The sequence below is a fragment of the Centropristis striata genome, chromosome 18 (genome assembly GCF_030273125.1).
Source record: "Centropristis striata isolate RG_2023a ecotype Rhode Island chromosome 18, C.striata_1.0, whole genome shotgun sequence".
Taxonomy (NCBI): Eukaryota; Metazoa; Chordata; class Actinopteri; order Perciformes; family Serranidae; genus Centropristis; species Centropristis striata.
The window spans coordinates 18,191,662-18,215,450 of NC_081534.1; the positions used below are offsets into that span (position 1 = coordinate 18,191,662).

At 41.5% G+C, this 23,789-nt stretch overlaps 1 protein-coding gene across 2 annotated transcripts in view; it reads right to left on the reverse strand.

Moving 5' to 3' along the window:
• Positions 1 to 722: 722 nt before the first annotated feature.
• Positions 723 to 23,789, reverse strand: part of sesn1 (sestrin 1) — a 65,630-nt gene continuing 42,563 nt past the window's right edge. Inside the window, exons 1-9 of one of the 2 annotated variants that reach the window (XM_059355785.1) lie at positions 6,427 to 6,684; positions 5,602 to 5,667; positions 5,311 to 5,511; positions 4,934 to 5,116; positions 4,411 to 4,647; positions 3,709 to 3,963; positions 3,419 to 3,609; positions 2,935 to 3,079; positions 723 to 2,772 (exon numbers count right to left, since the gene is read on the reverse strand). In XM_059355785.1, coding sequence (XP_059211768.1) covers positions 2,686 to 2,772; positions 2,935 to 3,079; positions 3,419 to 3,609; positions 3,709 to 3,963; positions 4,411 to 4,647; positions 4,934 to 5,116; positions 5,311 to 5,511; positions 5,602 to 5,667; positions 6,427 to 6,528 — 1,467 coding nt within the window. In that variant the 5' untranslated portion in view covers positions 6,529 to 6,684 and the 3' untranslated portion in view covers positions 723 to 2,685. Of the gene's footprint in view, positions 2,773 to 2,934; positions 3,080 to 3,418; positions 3,610 to 3,708; positions 3,964 to 4,410; positions 4,648 to 4,933; positions 5,117 to 5,310; positions 5,512 to 5,601; positions 5,668 to 6,426; positions 6,685 to 23,789 lie in introns of those variants that run through there. The other variant, XM_059355784.1, reaches the window with a different exon arrangement.

Consider the following 23,789-nt stretch of genomic DNA (forward strand, 5'->3'; position numbering starts at 1 on the left):
CACAGATATGGGGCCAGGCAGTGCTTACAAGTTACACCAAGTAGCCTAAAGTACAGCATTTCAAAATCACATCGTTATTACATCGAAACAAATCAGAAACGGCACTTTAATGTAAAACCCCCCCCAATGTCAGTTCACACAACAGCGATCTCAAAACAACCACAAAGACAAACTGATGTTTCAAAAACCCTCAAACGATTCATTAGCCAGAGCTAATAACAAACATGTTCTCTACATTAATATCTCAGGTTGATATGAAAGAAAAGTTGGCTGGCTGCTTAGTTAACGTTTCATATTCCATTTCCTGTAAAGCTGGCGAAATGTGAAGGCAGTTTGAAACAGCCTGAACTTCAGACAGCTTCAGCAGGGGACATGAAGGATTTGTCTCTGTGAGGTGCGACATGGACGCAAACAGGACAGAGGTAAGGTCCCCATAAGGAAACCCCCCTCATTTCAATCAGTCAGGAGCAAAGTGAAACTAACTTTGACCGCACCACATGAACCATTACCTGCTTCTCAGTGAGTCACAAGCTCGTAGAGCAGAATGAACTCACATGAAAGTCCCTGGCTCAGCGAACTGTTAATGAAGTCAGCTTTATTATCTCACAGCTGAGTGTACGTTGGAGCATGAGGTGACAGAATAACTCTCCTTTCATGAGTCACCTTAACGTGACTTCTTTCATTTCCTGAACTTGTGCAACTGATCAGTGGAAGTGAGCTGATGGTGATTGTGCTGTTTGATTTCTGAATTGTGTAGGCATCTCCACACCTGATACAATCTCTTCGACGGAGCACTGATATTGTCTAGGGAGAAAACTACGAATGATACACAACAATTCAATATCATAGTTTATTCTTTTTTTCATCTTTTTCATATATTTCAATATAAAAAGTGTCAGTAACTGACATCAGTCAGAAGTTTGAAAAAACAAAACTCCACTTCCTCTCAAAACACTTCCAAATGTACCATTCTTATATCATCGCCAACCTCCTCCTCCTCCTCACTCATTCATCTGTCTGATTCTCTCAATCCAACCTCAGAAGAATGCAGTACTTTACTGGTTTTAGTAAACAAAAAACAAAAACAGCAGAGGTTTCACATCTCTGTTCAAAAATAATTAAAAAAAAGCTTCTTTTGCACTGGTTAGACTTCCCCAGAAGGGAAATAAGCACAGCTACAACCTTTTTGCGCTCGACAGCTAATCGACCGCAGTCGGCCCTGTGTGGCGCTGCCGCGTCCCCGAGCAATGGGAACAACGGCAGCCCGGAAAAAGAGTCTCTGCTCACCAAAGAGCACTTCTTATATGTTTTATAGAGAAAAACAGAAGAGGTATTCATTTACTGGTAAATTCACAATCCAAAGCTTCGAAAGTGTTAGGGTGACCAGGCAGCTGGGATAAGCGGAAGACAGATACGGTGTGGTTAGGGCAACCGGAAGCAAATCCCTCCTGGAAAACCTGGTTTCTAACTTTCTTTTTGATTAGCTTTTTTTTCCTTTTTTCCTTTCCTCCCCCTTACCAGAAAAATAAAGACATCATCAACAACAACAAATGATAAACAGTTATCTCACAATAACAGAGCTACAGCAGAAGCAAGAAGTCTTTCCTTCAAAGTGCCTCGCTTTCTTTTTTTTTTTTTTTTGACACATGAAATTTTAAAAAGACAAACTTTTTATTTCTCTCCATCGTTTCTGTGAAACACACATAACACACACCCACATTCACACACAAAAGCATCCACTTCTCAGTCATCTTGAACACATCCACACATTTACAGTCAAACTCAAAACAGGCTCAGACAGTGTTCTTTGAGTTTCTTTCCACACCTCTCTGGTTTTCACACACTCCTTGGATTAGCTTACATTGACATTTTGGATGGGGAGGGACAAGACGGAGGGAGAGGGGGTAATGCAGTGGATTTCTAATGGATAGGGGATATAATGGGGGTTTGGGGGGTGATTTGGGGATCAATATGACCCCGCTGAATACGTCATGGGAGCAGCAGCATCAGCACGTATGCACACTGTGCTGGATAGTTCAGGCACACGTTAAAAAAATAAAATAAAAATAAAAAACGTCGCCTAAAGTAAATGCTTCCATCTCCAGTTACCACGAACAGCAACCACATCGACAACAACATCCCTTAATACAAAAAGAAATAAAAAGATACTAAAGAAACTAAACAAATATAACAGTGATGACAGAATCAAGGTGCAGACTTTACGGCTGCACGGCTTTCTGGGGATTTCCTGTGGATCTTCACTCTAGCAGGAGACAGCAGAGACGGACAACAGGAGCTGCTGCTGCATGCTGGAATACTGAAACGTCGTCCTGGATGCCTCCGGTGCCCGGCACAAACTCCCCCAGCAGGAGCAGGAGTTTGCTCCAGGCTGCCCTCTCTTGGTCAGTTTTGGCACTGCAGGCAACACGAACTGAGTTTGTGTATCCACTTTGTAGTTTTGAGATGAATCTTTCTTCAACAGTTAGTTTTTTTTTCTCTTGCTTTCATTTGTTCTGATCCTCTTCTCGACATCCATCCAACAAGCACTGTCACAACCCAGAGCTTCTCACGTCTCTTCCACATTTTTTTGTTGAATTCCCCCCCTTTGATTTTCTTTTTTTCCTTGAAGTGTCCCATAATGAACAATGACAGTAAAAAGACAACGATATAAACGCCAAAAGCACTTCATGTCATGTAGCGGGTGATCGCTCTCAGAGCGTATAACAGTTCTGCCTGCATTCGCGCTTCCATAAGAAGCAGATTAACGTGGACCTGAAGGAGAAAAGACAGAGAAAAGAGACAGTTATTAAACACTGTACACTAAATCAACCAATTAAAATAAAGCAGCTACAGATTTAAGTATAATTCAAGAACAGATATCAAAATTTTAACCCAGCCCTGTGCACATCAGGCCAGGATGGGTCAGGATCTCACCTTCTCGGAGTGCTGAAACTGCCTCCAGAAGCTCTCATACATTCGTTTGGTGGTCTTCTCAGGACTACACACCATAGTCTTAATATAGATCTTAAAGCTACGGTCCAGGAGCTGGTTTATCTCCCCGTAATCATAGTCATCATACCTGAAGAACACAGAGGAACACGGTGTGAGGCTACAGTCATGATTGAGAGTCACAGCACACATTGCAATAAATGTTACATCATTAAACATCAACTAATTAATTAGTTGTCAACTATTGAATTAATCACCAACTATTCCTTTAATAAAACAAATCTGTTTGAGTAATATTTTAAAGAACAAAAAGGCAAAATTGTCAAAATTCTAAATCTTTAACAGAATAAAAACATTCACATTTAAGAAAACTGAATACATTTTATTTGTGGACCAAAAAAAGGAATTCATGGGCTTATCTTGGGCTTATGGAAACACTGAGAAAATAATTGAAAAAGCAAAAACTGACCTGATGCCGAACATGCAGTGGATGTAGTTCCAGATGGCTCTGCGCAGCATGCTGGTGTCCACATCCTTGTGTGTAGCCATGGTGTTGTAGGTCAGATTGTAGGCCATCTGAAACTTCTCGTCCAGCATCTGACCAACATCAGGGTACAGTCTGTTGACCAGAGAGAAGCCGTGATCCTCCCAGCTGTAGTCCTGCACAAAGAAAAGGAGAAATAACCAGTTAACACCAGCCATATGGATCATTTGTAGCGTACTGTGATACTCGATATCAGGACTGGATGTGATCTCTACCTGCACTCTGAACGTGGGCACATGCTCCCCCCTCCTTGAGAAGTCCTTGTAGCCGTAGCTGGGGTCCTCAAAGTGCCGGGAGATGTCTCTAGAGGGGACACACTCCTCGTCCTCTGCCGTGACCACCAGCATGCTCTCGGTCTTCTCTCTCTCGAAGCGAGTCGCCATCTCCTCCTGGCTCGCCTCCTCGTCGATGCGGCACTCCTGCAGCTGCTTCATTCGCTCCATCAGCACCTCCACCTCGCCGCACATCTCCTACAGAAAAGACCAAAACGTACGGTTAGGAATGAGTCCTACGAGATGCATCTTCACTAAGTTTATTAGGATGGAAGTAAAATGCAGGGATGAGGGAGGACATGCTGCCTTGATTTAAGTCTTACACAATACAGGCTTCCTACACCTTTTCCAAAGTCAAAGTTAAGCACTTTTCAAGGTGCATTACCAGGCTTTTGCAGGACCTTACGACTGGTTATGTTATGAGCTATAAACAACCAAAAGTATGTTGCATGACTGCAATACACAGGGTGACAAAAAGTGAAACACAACTAAGTTTCTTGTTGCAAAACATGTCACCCATTTGTATGTATAACCTAAATTTAAAGCATTTTCAAGCAATTTTTTTTTCTGGATTTCCAGCACCCGTAGGAACCCTGACACTAGGAAAACCTCCTCACTGCACACACGGCATCCTCTACCACTCACCTGATTGCCCAGCGGATCGTCGTGGTGATTAGCGTGGCCGTTGCCGTTTGCAATGTCACAGACGCAGTACTGGCTGAGGGAGGGGGGTCTGAAAGTGTGTCCGCCATCGCAGTGGATCTCGGGCGTGATGCCGCAGCCGAAGGTGAAGGAGGCGAGGGAGTGGTAGTGTGTGAGGAGGACCACGGCGTGGATCAGCTCTGCCAGGGACCAGCTGTGCTCCTCTGCCTTCAGAAGGCGCTGGAAGGAAGGAAGAAAAGGAAAAAAAAGGGAAAACGAAGTGAGTATTAGAGCCAAATCATGACTTCAGTGATCGCTGACCTTTTAGGAAGTGGGAAAATATGTTTTCACCCTTCCTAACCAATTTATTGACTTCGTTTTCCAGGCTCATTCCACCCCCCATCCCGCTGTCCCTGCACCCCCAAATCCTTCCAACTCATACAGCTGCAACTACACTCAGCCTCCACCCATGATCTCAGCCTGTTATGCAACACCGTTCACGTCCACATCATGCCCATCCTCTCACCTCGATGTGTTCCTTGGTGAGAAGCCAAGGTCGGTGGGCCAGGATTTTGTTGAGCTCCCCGAGCTGCTGCAGCTTCTGTGGGGCTTCGTCCAGGCCGTTCAGCCACTTGGAATCACCCCCGACCTGGAGGAAGTCGTTCACGTGGAGGTTGACCAAGTAGGAACACTGGTGTCTAGCTGCCGCCTGCAGAATCACAGAAAATATATCAACCACAAGACATTTAACAGTCTGACATATTAATAGTTAAAGTAGACTTGGATTTGATTCCCCTAGTTGCTCTCTCTTAAGTTCTCCCTTTTTTCTCAGTTTTTCCTTATCAAATGCAAGGGTCATATGCTGTACAGACTGGGTTTCCCAGTGAATTGACTTGAGCGTACCATGATGCCGATGTAGTGTCGGTAGTGCAAAGACAGGGGTCCATCCATCTGTAGCAGGTAGTGCTGCGTCCGGAGGAAACTCCCCAGGTACTGCGGGTGGAAGCCCATCACCAGAGAAATATTGTCGAGGCGACCGAGGGCTGCAAACGCATCCTCAAATATCGACTGTGTCCTGGCGTCCACTTTACTGACTTGAAGAATCTAAAGACAAAAATAAATAAGTTTCTTCCTTATTAACATGCTTTCAAGTGAATTAAAAAGCCTCTTGGGAGATGAGAAACTGTCTTTTACCTCTTTTTCAGGGATAAATCTGCTTGGTCCGTTTCCTAAGGGTCTTGGGATCCTTACCCCCAAGTCCTGAAAGATAAAAAAAAAAGGACACATGCACTTTAAATACCACAGGAGAGCAGAAGAGAAGCTGCTGAGGCTCAGTTTGCCTGCGATCATCACTTCTCATTTCACTGAGTGAGAAATCACAGAGTTGTTTGTCAGACAGAAGTAAACCTGTTTTTTTTTGTGGTGGGGGGGCTTTTTAAGATTATCTCCAATGTGGAAGACACAAAACAACTCATAGCAGAGTCATAATACATGGATGTATAAAATAAGGATTAAGTTTTATAATTAATGAGACATCCAGACACACACACTTTGCCTTCATACAAATTTAAAACCCAACAGAAGCCTTTTCATTGCCTCTATTATGTCCTGTAACTTTCCGCTGCTTGTCGAGACATGTCTACTAGCGGACACCGTCCCGCAGCGCACAATGAAGCGGATAGGAAAAATGAATGAATGACCAGCGAAATGTACATTATTCAGAAATGACACTGGGTTAAAAACATTCATTCAAACACTGTCATTCACATTGCTGCTTCTCCTGAACTGAAATTGATTTCCATTTCTTGCCCGATGACCACAAACTCTTCTGACTCGTCAACAAGCCAAAAGCACAAAAGACTGCACTGCAGCTTGTTTGTTCAAAGGAAAAACGTCGCTTAAAAACATCAATAATGTGACTCAGGTTTCTATATCCAAAAAAAATGTCAGACTAAAGCTTTAAAAGCAGGTGCGTTTTTAAAAAAAGATTTATCTCCAAAGCTTTTCTTTTTCTCTTACCTTTTTGCTTAGCCGTTCACAATGGGTGCATATCTTAAACAGGTCTGTCACTGCGAAATAATTATTTTCCACGTTTTTTGCCGGTGCGACTGCGTGCCTCATCGCGTGTCCTCGCTGCACTTTGATTATTTGAAGGGAATAAAAAATGTAAAAGCGTATTCTGGATGGCTGTTTGCTCCTCTCTTTGTTCCTTGAGGCACTGGGCAAAGTGCTCGGCAGTCAGCTGTTGCAGCCCTACAGCAGAATACCGTCCTCTCTCGCTCATACATTCGGTAAATAAGTCGAGGCTCGTTTGATTGACGCGCATAGACAGCCAATCAGGTGGCGAAAACAGCCTCCGAGCAGCCAATAGGCGGCGGGACGAGCACGTGTGGGCGGAGCTAAGCGTGATGGGAGAGAGAGGGGGGTCCTAAACGTGAGCAGAAAGAACAATCCCCCCCTCTAAGAAAACATCATCACTTCTCTCTCCTTCTTTTGTTCCCTGCTGCCATTGATCATGATTGAATTTACTGTAATGCTTCGCACTCTGTGTGCTAAATAATGGCAGCAATCAATCCAAGGTGCTTGATTTTCCTCTCTAATCAGTCAAATCAATACTTGAATCTGTGTCATGGTAAGGAGGCACAACACAATCTTGCAGAGTTACTAGAATAGTTTTCTGCCAAAGTGTTGGGGGGGAGGCATGTTTGTGGTATCTGTTCATCTGTGCATTCAATGAAAACAACAACAACAACAACATAGAGAGAACTCTAGCATGCAGCAGCAAGTCCCTCTATTGGCTTCTTGCAGCACCGAGGGGGTAAACTGAGCCCCCGTCTGTCCTTGGTGTGCAGCAGAAGAAGGTCTGCTGTGCAAAAGATGAGCATCAGCGAGATAGATAGCTGCAGGACCTGCTGCTGCTGCAACAACAACAGCCCTTCAGTTAGTGGTTTGTGCACCGCAGCCTATCAGCCCACAGATAATGTGATCCACCTATCAGCCCCAGCTGAAGAGTCTTTTCAGAGCGAGGAGGAAGCAGAGACAAGGAAGGCCGTTCTTATGGCTTTGTTTATCCCAGCTCCGGCAATAACACACTCACTGGTACAGTGTATAACTGGTTTATAATACCGCGGTGGTTAGAAAGTCAATAATTACTCAGAATGATATCAGATGAGATGGGCTGAAAACAACACGGTGTACCACAAATTTTATATTACAGTACGATAGCCACCTTATTATTTCACACAGAAATGTCTGATGTGGAAGTCGGTTCTACCACAAGTGGTTCACTTGTCTTTGAAATTCTCGGTAAACAACAGATAAACAGTTGTAATTTCATGTAAACACACATGCCAGGCAAGTGTTGTTTCCTTTGTGGATCACCAGCAACCACATAACAAGAGCATCCACAAACTGGCCAGTGTGTGTGCACACACACATGCACATCTGTGCGTCATGTTTCTGTGAAAGATTTCAAAATAACAACAAAAACAACAAAAAATACTTTCCAGTGATTTCACAAAGACTCCTTTTACAAGCTGAAAATGACACAAGAGTTTGGATTGTTTGCGAAAGTTGCACATATTGTGAGCTACTATGTTTCAGTTCATCCTGAACAACAACTCTTAAACGAAGTGTTTAAGTGAACTGTGGAGAATAAAGGTATCAAAAAATACTAAAGCTATAATAAAAAAAGATGTACAATCAGATTATGAACCCAAGGCCTCGTAGATTTAACATTGGGGCAGAAAATAAACTGTGTTGTATGTGTTCAGCAGGTTTTTCTGTACCAGGTTGTTAATTTTAAGAATTACTTTTTTTTGCTGTGGTGTCAGAAGAGGTATTGAGTATGTTCATAATGGTACATACAATCAAAGTTTAAATTTCTGGTATTGTGGCATCATGACTCAAGAAAAAAAAACAAGCTAAATTTGGTAACGAAGAGGAGTCATTGAGTTGAAGCTAAGAAAAGGCAAGCCTGCCGCTGTGCACTTCGATCCGGAGCCTGCCTGGCCAGTTTGGCAACTGACTGTTAGTCCCCAGCACTGACAGTTAGATAGCACAGTATTCAGCAGGTTCATTGTGTGGTTTCGAGCCAACCGCCCCCCCCCCTCCCTCCCTGGTCCCTCTCCTGATGCCACAGGGTGGGGTGCGGGGCAGGCAGCGGTAAACATGTTCCCAGGGCTGGAGTCAGCACTCCCAGGGCTGCTGGGAGCCCCATGGCTCAGCAAAGCTGCAGAAGAGGCTGGTCAGCGTTAGGGCTTACGACACACCAAACCTTTTCACAGAAAAGCGCTTAGGCTCGGGGGGTCCGGCCTCGCGGACAGGGCCAAACACTATTGTCAGAGTGCACGCACTGACTACTCTGTAGGCTTTACTGTACTCACATCAGGAGTATCTCTGTGTGTGCAGTGATCCAGGAATATCTGCTCCTTCCTAGACCAAGGCTCCACTTCACTGGTCTTGGTTCAAATGCTAAAAAGTTGCATGTTTGTTGGTACTCAGAGCTGATTTATGCAAAAGTAGAAATAAGCATATACATCTATTTTGGGGATGAAACAGTTACTAATTTCACAATAAAGCATTTCTAATGGTTGGTATTATCGCTTCAATTTCAATTATCTTTATAATCGTGTTTGATTACTGCACTCTAAAAGCATGGTTTTTGTGTCATGCAAACATGGTGGAGGACAGTGATAGCGCTTCAGAGCCTTCTGAGAGTCTTACGTGTGGTCGTATTTTGGTTTTTATAGTGCTGAGGGAAACTTGATCGAACATGTTAGAGCATACAGAAATAAAAGTGCTACAAAGGCGGCAACACTTTGAACTTACTCATCTTCATGACCACCACCCACTACTATCAATATAAAATATAATGTAAAACTTGTATGTGATTTCAGAGTGCATCAGTAGTGTTTCAGCACTTCTTAAACATACTGTAATATGAAATATTCATACCGTTTTATCTCTAATGCATATAATATTATCCAAGCTCTGGAAGCTCCAGAAAAAAGCTTGTGTACGAGCCTTGAGCTAAAGTGTTTTTGTCCAACTATATGTCCATTCCCTTAAAACAACTTAAAAAAGGTATGTTGAACTTGTCTGCATGCTTTGACTTCATGTCTCTGGTGTTGACACACTTGAAGAAAACATGTTTGACTTCAGTGCATGATGCATGCCTTGTGTTATAACCTTTGAGACTTTGTGGTGTCTTCTGAAGCTGCTTCAGAACACGGTGTGACATATAAAAACCACACTGCAGGTGTCTCGCTGGAGTCTGGAGACCTACATCTCTAGGCGTCTCAATAATTTAATGTCAACTACAGTTAATGGAAATCGCTGTAAACTAAGTACATAAATCATCCAAACCACTCCAACATGCTTGTTATGACAGTGCTTTAGTGAAAGAGCATGTTTGTTATTTGCTCTTAAACTTACAGGACAACACGCTGGCCCAGAGACTCATTAGCTGTTGTCGAGGATAAACCAGTGACCTTTCAGCTACAGGATTGGCCACTAAGCCACCGTGACACCCTGGATGCAACTGTGTGAGTGTGTTTACGTGTGTGTGATTGGCGTTTGGAGTCCAGGGGTTAAGACAACAGTGGGAAGATTAGTTATGACGGTGGAAAGACTCCTGGAAACAACAGAAATCATCTATCTGTTTTAACAGTTGGTCCATCATCAGATCAGACACATTTCAACAAGTTTTCTGCTTAGAAATCACAAAAAATATTCTTATTAAGAGTATAACACAGAATATTGTTCAGATCAATAGTTTTTTTCATGAACACTTTCATGCCCATTATAAGAAGCTCATTTATAGCTACTAAAACACTTTTCAACCCAATGGAAACTGAACAGCCTCTTGCAGACCAACCTGTGTGCACCAATGGGTGATGTTATGATCACAGACATTACAGTGTTTGTTTTTTTTCCTACAAATCTGGGAATTACGCAACAGGTATAAAGCAGCAATACTGGTTATTTTGGCAATGGTTTATGGTGGAAAGAATTGATGGAAAGAAACGTTGTTGGTATCTACACTGGAGAGTCTTGTGAGCGACACAAATAAACACAAGATATTCCAATATGAGTATCACGTGGGAAAAATGTGCTTCATGTTTGGTGTAACGGCATAACTTTGGAAAAGTAGAAAAAAACTTTTTACTTTTTTATTTTCTTTTTAAACTGTTTTTAAATTTATTTTTAGTATTATTTTATTGTCTTCATTGTTTTTATTTATTACTATATTTGTGTATGATTTAATTGTATTTTAATTATTGTACAGCACTTTGGTCAACTGAGATTGTTTTCAAATGTGCTCTATAAATAAACTTTGACTTGACTCTTTATATATCAAAAGTTGAGTCATTAAGATGTAACCCATAGTTCCCTACATTTCAGGATTTATCATTATTGCTTCTTCTGGTGTTCAGAGAAGTTATATAGGCTCACTTTAATTTATGTACCAGAGGCCTTAGAAACATAAAGCCTACTTTGCACATGCAAAGATCAGCTTTTGCACATTTCATGAAGAAGGAAGCAGAGCTGACAGTTGAGAAACTGTATTTGGCCACATATTGGTTTTTAAAAAAGGCTGCACATTGAGCAGGAGTGGTTTCTGTAGACATTTTGACTTTTTTTCTCACTGTGAAAACTTATTAGAATCCAGGAGTCCACTTTGTCCACCTTTAATCCAAGCTGACCACTTTTTCTGAACCTCACAAATGAGAAAACTACAAACATTTTAAAGCCTTAAAGTCCTGAGTGTTTCCCAGTGAAAATATAGTATCAGTCAACAAAGCGTGAAATAAATACCACAGAAAAGAGTGAAACCGTTGTTAAGTGTTGCAAGTTCAATAAGTGACGCTGCCACTGAGGAATTTAAGGTTTACTGAAGTTCAGCAGTAAACAGAAATGCAACAGTTGGCATTTTGTTGTAGCATAAAAGCATTTAAGCATTTAAAGCAGAGTTATGAGGATTACTGCAGAAAGAGGTATACTAAATCTGGAAAAAAACAATTAGTAGGTTTCAAGCAAAGTAGCTGTTTCATTAAGATCCAACTGTCTGCTGTGAAGAATTAGTTCACTAAACTTTTTACAAGTAAGAAAGTATGGCAGCTACTTTCTCAAATGTTCACAAAAGCAGTTGTTTTTCCTTTATGAGTGTGGAGCAGAATTAACAGCAGGCTTAAACCAATAAAGAGGATGATAAAAGTTAATAAGATTAAAAAACAGAGAGAGGGGAAGCCGTGCCAGACGTAAACTCTGCACATATGTGTCTCAGCGCTGCGGCTGGCTGTGTTTTCTCTTGCAGTGAGACGAGAGGGGAACCGCAAAAAAACTGTGGGGATGTTCACAAGTGGCAGGAGTCCACCAGACCAGTTGAACCTATCAGTGCACAGAGGAGAGGAAGCAGAAAACTCTCGAGCACTGACATAAGCCTAGCAACAGGTTTCCACCAATCACAACGCAGAACAACAGTTACAGGAACCAATCTTCTCTGCTCTCTCTCTCTGCCTCTCTTGTTTCTGTGAAAAAAAACGAAAAGGAAAACAAAAAAAAAAAGTTTTTGCAGAGGTATGAAGTTCACTGAACAAACTAATCTGGTTTGTTTCACAGAAAGTAATTTAGTTTGTATTTGCCCGGTTGTAATTTTTGTCTGTTAAGAGTTTCTCTGACAAAAAAAAAGTGGCGAAACAAATGTCTCCTAACTTCACAGCACAACACAAAACCACATGGTTCAACTTAGCCCAGAGGCTCACAACAGCAACTTTCATCTGTGGAAAAACAACTACACAACACTTTTTTCCTTCCTTGTTAGCAGATAAAATCCACACTAACTGTTTCAGCAAATCAATACATTGAAATACTACAGATCTACAGATATGGGTATGGTTTTAAACTTGTGCACAAAGAGTGAAAACTGCAGACTAAGAGGGTATCCCCCACCCCACTCTTCAAACACAACTCTATGTCGAGCCAGTTCTCCTATCACAGAGCATTTAACTGAGCAGGCTGAAGCATTAACCCCTACCTGTCCAGCAGCCTGCAACCTGCACACTTTTCTCTCATCTTACAGAGCATTAACCAGCCTCTAAAACTGCTGCTAAGTTGTCAAAAACCTGTTGATTATAAGCTTCAAAGTGAGGCTTCTCATTTCAAACATTTATTTTTATTTCATGTCAAGACTTTAGAGCCAAAGTTGAATCAATGTGGGAATTAACTGGACCGGAGTTTGGCCCTCTGTGAGCGACTCTTGGTCCCTTTTCTTCTTCTTTTTTCCCCAGTCGTCTCTTCTCTGATCTGTGTGTTTTCTGGCATGCAATCAGAGTGGAGCGGTCTCGCCAAGCGCCGGCCTTCCTGAGAGGAGAGGCGTGCCCCCCCCACTCAGACCAGCGGGTCCTGGACCAGCACACACCAACACTGAGAGGAAGCAGCGTTCCCTGGATTCCATGAAACGCAGAGGAACTGTGGAGACCTCAGGGTGCGTGAGGAAAAGAGAGAAAAAAGAACTACAGATTGAGGGGGAAAGAGGTATCTGGGACAAAAGAAAACCTCTCTTTTATGACTTTATGCTGCCAGGCGTAAACATGCAAATCCCTAAATAATCTATATGTACAGTGAGCTACAATGCACGGGAAGAGGCGTTGGCTTGCAACCCGTGTGCACGTGAGGAAGAGTGAGTTCCCGGGGATGTTATTCTTACAGGGAGAGGGCAGCTGTCACAATACAACAGGCTCCAAGAGAAAAGATCCCATAGAAAAACAGAAAATACCAAACCCTTCCCCTGCTATCTTTAGCTCGATAGGACACAGCCACCGCTAATCAATAAGAAACTCTCAGTTTTGCTTCGCCCTACTCTTTTCTCTCTATATTTCTCTGAAAATAAACCCCAGCTGTCCTCTGACTCCCCCTCCTCGTAATGTTTACAGATGGGAAACACGGGAGATAACACAGCGGGGCGAGTCCAGAGGTGCTGCCAAAAGTTCAAAAGACAAAAACTCTTGCAAAGTGTTGTGGTAAATGTTTCAGATACTGAAAACATGTACGGTGAAACCCAGCCAAAGCTTATCTCGACTTTTATCCAAAAACATGGGACTAACAAAGCTGACCTTACACTAGCATTGGGACTCTAACAGCCCCAAAGACAACAGCCCCTCTGGTCGGACGCTGCTGTGCGCCTCCTGGCATGCACAGCTGTTTTTTTCTCTCTCTCTCTCTTTCTCTGACAAGACCTCGGCTCTGCTGACTGCGCAAAAAATGACTCATCACACTGGGACGCAGGCCAAAAAGTTGTTGATCATCACCCTGTAATTCTTAATGGGCACTGTAAAAGCAGCAACAAAAGAACTGACCCTTCACCTGTCTCTGGGAGAATACAGAGCGGAGGTGATTCATTCCCAAAAATACCAATAAACAACAAGTTCACAACAGCAGTTTACAGCAGACGGCGCTCCAGTCAGGAATCAGAGGGGCAGGTTTCTCTCATCAGACACTGAATCAGAGGCAGCAAAAACTCGTTGAGCCTAAAAAAGCAAGTCAATGAACTCTTTTTATATAACAAGAAGTGTTGACAGTCCTGAGAGTGGCGATCCAGTGTGAGCAGCAGACAAAAACCCTGATAAAGTCTGATGGAATACATCACAGAGGCAAAGATTAGAAACTACTGCACAGTGGTGGAATGTAACTAAGTACATTTACTCAAGTACTGTACTTAAGTACAATTTTGAGGTACTTGTTCTTTACTTGAGTATTTCCATTTTATGCAACGTTATACTTCTACTTCACTACATTTTGAGACAAATATTGCACTTTTTACTCCACTACATTAAGCTAGCAGCTTTAGTTACTTTTTGAGATGAAAATCATGATAAAATTAAAGGGATAAGATGGGGTTTTTAAAATTCATCGAAAATATGTTTTTTTTTTGTCACCTTGGTGATAGTTAAAACGCTGCTTACATAAATGCATCAATACACATAATGTAATATTATATTAACAATATATAAAACAATCTGAGTGGGTCCATTCTGCATAACGAATACTTTTACTTTTGATACTTTAAGTACATTTTGATGCTGATACTTTTGTACTTTTACTTAAGTACGTTTTGAATGCAAGACTTTTACTTGTAGTGGAGTCATTGTGTGGTATTAGTACTTTTACTTTAGTAAGGGATCTGAATACTTCTTCCATTGCACTTTGTCCTTTCCCTAAAGCCAGTTTCACTTCTCCTTTTCAAACATCTATCCTCTCAATCTGTAACCTTCACCAGGATGTATTTTGATTGCAAAGTTGAGAGTGGATGTGATACTTCTGTACTTTAAGGGGGGGAGGAAGTGATAGGGGCTAATCGTTGCCCTCAGAACCATTTTGGCCGTGTCTTGTTACTTCATTAATAGGCAATGAGCCCCGGTACTGAATGGCAGAACAAAATAGCTGGCAGAACCTCATTTGAGTGCGACGTCACGGCGGCTGCCTCATTAATGTTTAATCGTTTATGAAATGTCTGTTTGATTAGGTGGAAACTCGATCACCTCGGCCGCTGTCCTCTTTAGCCACCATCACTGACTCCACATTTTCAATAACTCTGGAGATTGTTTTAACACAATGATGGTTCGTATGACATTGAAAAGTGGAGACAGAAGAAGAGTGAAGGTGGAAAAATGGTGATCTGTTATTATTTCCATTGCCTTTGTAAATAAATGTTATTAAATTTCCTCATAGTCACTAACATGTAATTTTTTGCCTTTTTCTCAATCAAAACAATAACAAAAGCAATGAGTTTCCATATGTTCCAGCTGTGACCTGCAGTCAGCTTCTTCTGATTAGGAATCTTTCAGTGTTTATCACTCAGGAGCCAAATTATTTGCAGAGGTCTCCTGCTCGCCAAAACAAACAGACCTGGTGATTAAACCAGTTAAAACACTAAATGAAGCAGTTTCATGTGTTTCTCTTAGTCTGCAGCCAACGTTTGCTCACCTAATAACTTAAAATCCAGACGTCCGATGACTAAAATCCTTCAAGCAGTTAAAAATGACTAAGATCTAAAAAAGTGTTTCATATAAAAATTGCTTGAAACCACATAAAAAGACAATTAATGACAGTTTCGAGCACATTAATAGTGTTTTTGGGGATTCACACAATATCACAAAACATAAAATCGCATTACTTAAGTGTATCTATATTTTCTTACAGCCCAGGATCAGATCTAAATATGCACTTGTTGGCTTCATACATAATACAAGGCTAAAAGACTGAGGCTAAAGTCTCATGCAGACATCTTGTATTGCATACTAGAGCCAGTATCACACATATTATTAAGTGTAAGCAGGAAAAAAAGTAAGATCAGAGTGTAATTTTGTTCCTGTCTGAGTGCTAAGCTCACATACTTGGACAAGCATGGCAGAGGTTTTGAGTTATGCTTTATTGTTCTCTTTCTTTGACTTTACAAGAGGAAGGGCTTTTAGGGTGAGGACTAACCAGTGTGTTTGGCACACTACTGCTATCTTGATAACAAGTTTGGCTGGAGTTGCTGGAGCGTAAACATCCCCCAAATCCAATTAAGAGCAGGACAAACCTGCTGATGCTACATTACACTCTGATTTGGCATTAAGGGCCAGCTTGCCCACAGTCGGGAAAAACAACACTGTGGATGCGCGACCATGAACAGGTTGCATTTTTTACGCAACATGTAACACCATAAAGCAACATTTTATGAAATGTTCCTTGTGTTTAGAGGCAATGCTGGGAAGGAGGTAAGCTGGATGGCCACATACTAACAATTAGAGTAGATAAACAGTTCAATCTGTTTCTTACATTTCTGTTCTTGTGTTTTGGGTCGTTCCCAGCTCCACCTGTTTATTTTTTTACTTTACTGTGGTTGAACTCTGAATCAACCAGGCCAGTAAAAGGTCAACAGGAACATGAAAACAGTAAATTCTAATAAACCGAAGTGTAAAGATTACAGTTACGGACGCTTGCACCACAAGTTCAACTTCAAACACAGGTCCAAGATGACTTACAGATAATATACACAGTGAAGCCAGCAGACTCAGTGTGTGCAAACAAGTACCAACATATGCAAACTCATCGTGCATGTACATGCATGTTGTCCTCTGCCCAGCAAGTTCCTCAAACATAAGCACATGACATGAGATCATGAGTTTGAAATGTCCAAGACAACACTGGTAAAATGCAGAAATGCTTACCGAGGCACATTGTCTTCTGGGCCTGAAAATATGTCCATACATCTTGCTACCGGTTATGCAAACAGTGTGTGCTGAGTCATTCACGTGGAGCATAGAAAATAACCATTCATCTATTCAAAAACTGTAAAATAATTACAATTTAATAACAGTCAAACATGTGTATATACGTTTTTACAGAAGCGACTTTTTATAGAAAAAAATAATCATTTATTATTAGCAAGAAATGTTCATGCTGAGTTTGCTTGATGTAAGGAAAGAAAATGTATTTCTAATAATTTTTTTCCCAAAAAAACTCCCTCTTTAAAGAAACATTTTGAACTCCCTCTTCTGTCCTAAAAACTCCTAAAAATGTACTGGGTTAATGCATAGGGCTTGTGTGTATGCTTGTTCTTCACTTTTACAAACTCTCCATGGACCTCATAACCCTGACAGGAGTGTGTGTGTGTGTGTGTGTGTGTGTGTGTGTGTGGTCCTCATGCCACAGGTAGTGTTGGACATATTTGCTCTGTGGTTAATCAATTACAGGCCTGTGGGACCAAGAAAAGAACAAACCAACGGCTGAAAATCTTCCGTATCATTCCTCCTGTGGACTCAAGTCCGACTCAAATATCTGACTAACTTTGAAGTGTCAGATATAATTAGGAGATAAGATGGCTTCTGTCCAGTGCTGCATTCACTGATTATATTACTGAGGTTAACAATAACATGAGTCAGTTTGTCAGTTCATGCAGCAGGTAATTGCTTGTTTTGAAATCTGGAAAGTTGATGATTGTTTTTATCTGAATTATTCTGACTTTTTTTGTAAAGTGCCGACACAGCCTGCTGTATGCTGGGAGCTCATGTGCAATGAGTGGTCTTACGTAACTCAAATAGGTGGACGCCATTGTATTAGCTGGCAGTGTCATGTTCGATTAAAGACAAAAATTTAATCTAAGTTGAATAACACATGTTTTAGCTCACTCAGCTGAATTGGCGCTCTGTCTTGACGGAGTGTGTGTTGTCAGAAAGTTTGCACCTGAGGGATAAAAGTCATCCAGCAACACAACAGGTTTGTGATAAAAGATAAGTATTTTTAAACTACAAAGAGATGGAAAATGTTTGTTTAAAAAAAGACCTGAGGAGCTTTAGTGCTGCTGATTTTGTAAAATTCCACACTTTGACTAAGTAAATGTGCAAATGTATCAAACAAAGGAAAAGTTAACTGAATCTAAATGCATTTATTTATAGCAGAGAAGACATTTGTGTGGGTTGAATTTGGCACAGGATTCATAACCTCATAGACCGGGTTACGCCAACATGGATTGATTTTTAAACCTGATTAAATCATGAGCTAACTTTAGAGATGTTGCACCAAACATAAAAACTATTTTCAAGAAATATGTAATTTAAACTTCTCTTTAACTTTAAACTTTGATTCAAGGTTTATTTTGCTGCACCAAAACTTGAAACCTTTTTTACTTTAAAAATGGATAAACATTTTCTGCATCCTTTCGTTCCTGTGTTTTCATGTTTTTCCAACAAGCTTTTAGTTGAGCAGTGCCTCTTCTTTATCTCACTCCAGTTGATCTGTTAAAACTGTCTGCCAGTTATTGCTAAGTCTTTTTTTTCTTACTGTACCTTTTTTTTAAATCTCCTATTATGTGGCCATATTGCTCCATTAATTCGTCCGACAACTTTTTCCCAAAGGAAGTGAAAATAGAGCTTCTTTTCCAAGTCATCATGAGCATCGTTAGACGAACGAAAATAAACATAGATTTTTTTTTGGCGAGCAATTGTACTGAATGGGCCAGCACAAAAGAATCCATGTTTTATAGGTCCTGAAAGCTCATAAATTAATTAATTTACTCTAATTTCGGTTCAGCAAACATCTCCATATTGGTTAAACTCCATCACAATCACAATATTTTTATCACAAAGTAGAGCAAATGTTCAATCAAAGTCAAAGTCAAATATGACATGTCACAAGTAGTTTTATTGAAACCGTTTATTTAAGTGAACATAAATACTGTATGACAACAGTAGTACCTTTTTTTTTCTTTTTTTTTCTTTTTTTTTTTATCAAAGCTCCATAAAGTGCACATTTAAATCAAAATAAAAAATCTTAAACAAAAATAGCCTATGAAGTAAAATAGGCCAAATCTTTTTCTGAAATAAATATATTCATATGAGAAAAGAATAATGAACATTACAAAAGAACTAAATATGACAAACCCTAATAAGGGCAGCATTTATATATATAGAGAATGAAAAAAAATCTTGAACTATATTGATATATGTGATATGGTCTAATTCCATATCACATTTAAAAATATATTGATATCTTTTTTTAGCGATATATCGCCCAGCCCTACTGAGATTAGCTTTTAAACTGTGCAACAGAGCTCTGCTTAATAATAAAATCTGGATTTACTCATCTAAACCTGGTTTTGCTAAACTCTAGATTAAATTGATTCTTGTTGGTGCGACCCAGGCTGAGACTTCCCATCTCACCAAATGCGTGACTTTTATAAAGCGGCATCCCTTATTGAAGATTATGTCACATATAATGGACGTTGGGGTTAAAGAGTGCATTCACAATGAATGAAAAGATGGAGGGTGGAAAGACTGATGAGAGAAGAGTGATAAAAAGCAGGAGGACAGAGGGAGAGGATTATTTGACCAGTGTGCGGGGAGAAAGCGCCTCGTACGTTATCATGGATAAGCAAACACCCCACGCCGTCTGGAGTGACATCATTGTCCCTGAGAATCAATAACCAGCCACTTCCTGTGCAGCGGGAAAATCGATGACTCTGTACACTAGATTACCTATCTGTGCCCACTCACCTGAGGAAACACACACACAACTAATGCACACACTGTAATGCAGAGCACATACTCAGGGAGCATTAACAGAAACAAACCCACTGTCACAGTTTTCACCAAGGGGAACAGTATTTGTGCGGCTTCAGTGCCGAGTCAGCCCATTATGGGATTAGTGGCAGCCACAGCGCGGTGTAGGCCTACTGTTGAAGTCTAAAGGGGATAATGGCTCTGCCAAATCAGATTTCTGTCCACACAGACACACACACACACCTAAATATCAAAGCAGCATGGCTCAGCCACAGTCCGCAAATCTCCCAGATCCCCTTGCTTCCCTCAGGAGTATTTGTCAACCTCTATTCTCAGCCTACAGCTATTATTATGCAATAAAAGGCTGAGTTGGGGGTTAAAAAGGTAATAAAAATGACTAACATTTTGAACCACACACAGGCATCACTTAGAGGGCTCCTTGTAAATTTTGTCACCCATAAATGCGTGTCTATGTGGTAAGAGATTTAAGAACCATTGACAAAACTGTAGCTGGCAAGATTCTTTCAGAAAGAAATGCGTGGCTCGAGGCTTGTTTTTCCTCCGCTAAATGTCTTAGAGGAAAAGTTCAGCGTCATGAGCACAGCTCTCAGATTGCCGCTGTTCTCCTGCCAAGGCGAGCAGCGGAAGAGCAGGCAGCTAACTGACAGGGTTTGGATGGGGGATAATGAGTAACTGAGCTCAGTACAGTTCCACATCACCTGTGTGAGAGAGAGTGATAGTGTGCAACAGGAAGGAGGGGGAATAAGAGACAAGATAGAAATGGAAACAGAGGGTGAGAAAAGTATCAAACAACACTTTCAAATCACACTTAACTAAACACAGCCTGCGGGAAATGTGTGATCAGGAAAGTTAAGAACTGACTCTTGCTCTTGATTTCAAACGCATAAATAAAAAGAAACAAGCGCAGTGTGTTAACTTCCTGAGGTGACGAAGATAAAGATGCATTTGCTGAGTGGGTGTATTTTCGGATCTGGATCAGGTTTCATTATCACATACAGTGCAGTATATTTCTCTTGTTGGGTTAGCCACAGCGAATCTTTCAGTATCAGATCTGGGCGGGTAAAAAAAAAAACATGAAGTGAGCTAACATGACAACCTCCTCTGGTCTTCACAGTGTGCGCTCACCTGGAGCGCCGTCTGTCTGTCCGTCCACTTCCTGCAGGGACTCCAAATGCTACAAAGAAAGCCCTGTGTTATACCAGCCAAGACAGGCTTATGAGTGAAGATGGTCACCATCAGTCACTAATCAGTCGACAGATATTCTCTTTGACTGAAGGGCCTGCTCCAATGCTAAATCCCATAAACTGTAGCTTCATAAATGTTATTTTTTACTGATCACATGCTAAACTAAAAAAGACACACCGTCACTGCAATGTGTAATTGCTATGCTATTGCTCCCAAAAAATAGGAGGCAGCACTTCACCTTGTGAATTTTTTGTGCAACCTGGTCTCGGATATGAACATAATGCAGGTATGCAGTTGCCTGCAGTCTCATGTCATCCAGTTTGTTGACAGTAGAGCAGGCATTGGAGAGAAAGATGCTGAGAACAGCAGGTTATGCGGGGCCGTTCTTAGCCTACACTGGATCCTGGTTCACCTGTTTCCTCTCGCATCATCTCCACTGAGTGAACTCTTGAATGCAGAATCATAGTTTGTCTGAAGGTCTTAATATTCATTTTGGATGCTACAGTGACTCACTATCACCTCTTGAGACACAAGTGGTATTACAAGACAGGACAGGCAGGGGCTAGCTGGTTAGCATGCTAATTTCAGGAAACATCTTTGCATCTTTGCAACATAATACACAGACATCTTTGACATAACATCAAAACTGTTACTTCCTCACATTGTGTTTGTATAGCCAAATCTTACAAATTGCACCTTTAAGGACTCTATGCGTAAGATGCCAAAGATATGAATGTACCCAACATGTTCAATGATGAGCTCCACAACAATAGTGTGCAAGGATGTGTGTTGTGTGATCATGCACACACGTCTGGGGAGGAAATCTATTCTCTTGATGCACCGGAGCAAAAGTTTTGGCCTGTAGCCTTATAAATCTCTGACCCTCCACTAACCCGACTGTACGACCGAGTCAGCTCGCACCACGCAGAGGACCGTCCTGCTGGGCGAGGGTGCGTTCTTTACGAGACTCCCACAGGAAAGCTTAATACAATACTTGGCTCTCCTTGAGGTAGACACACATTAGCTGCACAGAGCGCACACAGAAAGACAGATTAAGAAACTTCAACACTCACACATAAAAGGCAAGTACAAAATGTATGTTAAATGTACTAGCACACACACACAGACACACACACACACACACGCACAGAGTCTCAAGCAGACAATGGACAGTGGAACTGTGCCATAAGGGAAGGCTGTTGTCCAGTCACTTGGCAACTGGGGCAGCAGATGGTCATCTTCCCTTCCACTAACACCAGTCAGGAGGGAGGGGAGGGGGTGAGGGGTGAGGCTCAGCAGAGTGGTCTCCGTCTCCGAGCGAACACCTTTCACCAAGTACATGGGAATGACTCAGCCATAACCCATAAAGCAAATGAGCTGGACACTGATTATCTGCAAGTCTGCACGGAGTTACAGCGCAGAAATGGAAAGTTTACCAGACCCAGATGCGCTGAGTGAAACGCACAGTTTGCCCAAGAGAGGTTATTTCTTTCAGTGATGTTTGAAATGAATGCCACAGGCTGAAAAAGTCAACCAAATGAAACGGGGTAAACCACACAAACAAGGCACCGAGTAAGAGTGAGCTTTAGTGCAGAAACAGCAGAAGTAGGGGAAAGGTCAATTCTGACATGAAGAAGAAAGAAAATAGAAAAAAAAAAAAAAGCAGAAAGGAGGGTTTCATATCCTGTTGACCAGTTGCAGCCTCTCAGCGTGAAGTTTAGATCGGAGAGAATGTGTTTGTGTGTGTATGCAGAAGTGTGTGTGGGCAACGGAGAGAGAGAGAGAGAAAGAGAGAGGGAGAGAGAGAGAGTGAGAGAGAGAGAGAGAGAGAGAGGGAGGGAGGAGGAAGAGACTCTAGCCTACTGTGTGCACACTGTAGAAACCTTTTTGTATTCTTCGCTCATCTCTGCCAATGTTAAAGGGAACCTATTGTGCTTTTCCTAATTATCTGTCATATATATATAATGTTACATGGTCGGATATTCATATTGAATGTGGCCAAAGTGTCAAATAATGAGGTAAACTTATGTAAAAGTAATCCAAGTGAGCAAAAGAACTCAGGTTTCAGGCCTTTATGGACATCTTTTAACAGTATTTCTACTCTCAGCTCAAGCTGACATCTATATATTTCTATATACAGTCATCTGCTCCAGGCACGTTACTGCAGTGTTTACATTACATACACTGCTACATGTAGCTACACGCTAAGCCAAGAAAACCTGTAATATTGTTAATTTCACCCCAATTTTGGATGCTGGAACATGTAGGCCTACAATAGTGTAGTTTTTGGTTTAGAATAATTAATTGGTGATTTTTCATGGTAAAAAGTGCTGCTATACTCCATTACAGCTTTTCCTCCGGGTACAATTATGGTGGTACAGAGACGGGAGAGCACAGATGCGGAAGACCAGGAAACGGTGACCAATCAGAGCAATCAGGAGGAAAGACTTAAAGAGACAGGAGAATCTCAGACAGAGGGTGCAGCACTCACTGTCAGTATGAGAAACATAAAGTGCTTTTTAAACATTAAAGCATGTAAACATGTTCTAGTAGAAACCAAAAATACCAGTATGAAGCTGAAAATGAGCATAACAGGTCCGCTTTAAAAACAACAGCCTTGCATTTTCTCCCTCTGAGCGTGTCAGGAGGCATGTTTTGAGGTGGTGAAACCCATAACAAGACTCATCTTACATAAATAAAGGACTTATTGGCTGCGGCAGGCCGACAGATGCGGGACAGGCATGTGAGCTATATTTGTGCACTTGATGTAAAGCACAGAAAACAACTCTGTATGAATGGAGCCTGTGTGTGTGTGGCAGAGTGCGCCTCCTTCAAGAAAACATGTTTGTTAGAGAAAGTTGCATCACAGTGGAGGCATGAGAGAGGGAAGAGTCCAAGAGGAAAAGGTAGAGGGCAGGAGAGAGGTCAAAGGAAAGCATGGGGAAGAGAAAGTGACCGGGCTAATAGAGAAAGTGGGACAAGGGGAAAAAAGAGCAAGGAGAAGCATAGAAAGATGGTGGAAGTGGGTCATTAGACATGGAGGAAATACTGTACATACAGGGATTACATATGTAACCTCATTCTCTGTTTACCTAACCCAGAAGTTCACCTCGTTCAAGTCCAGCCCTCCGG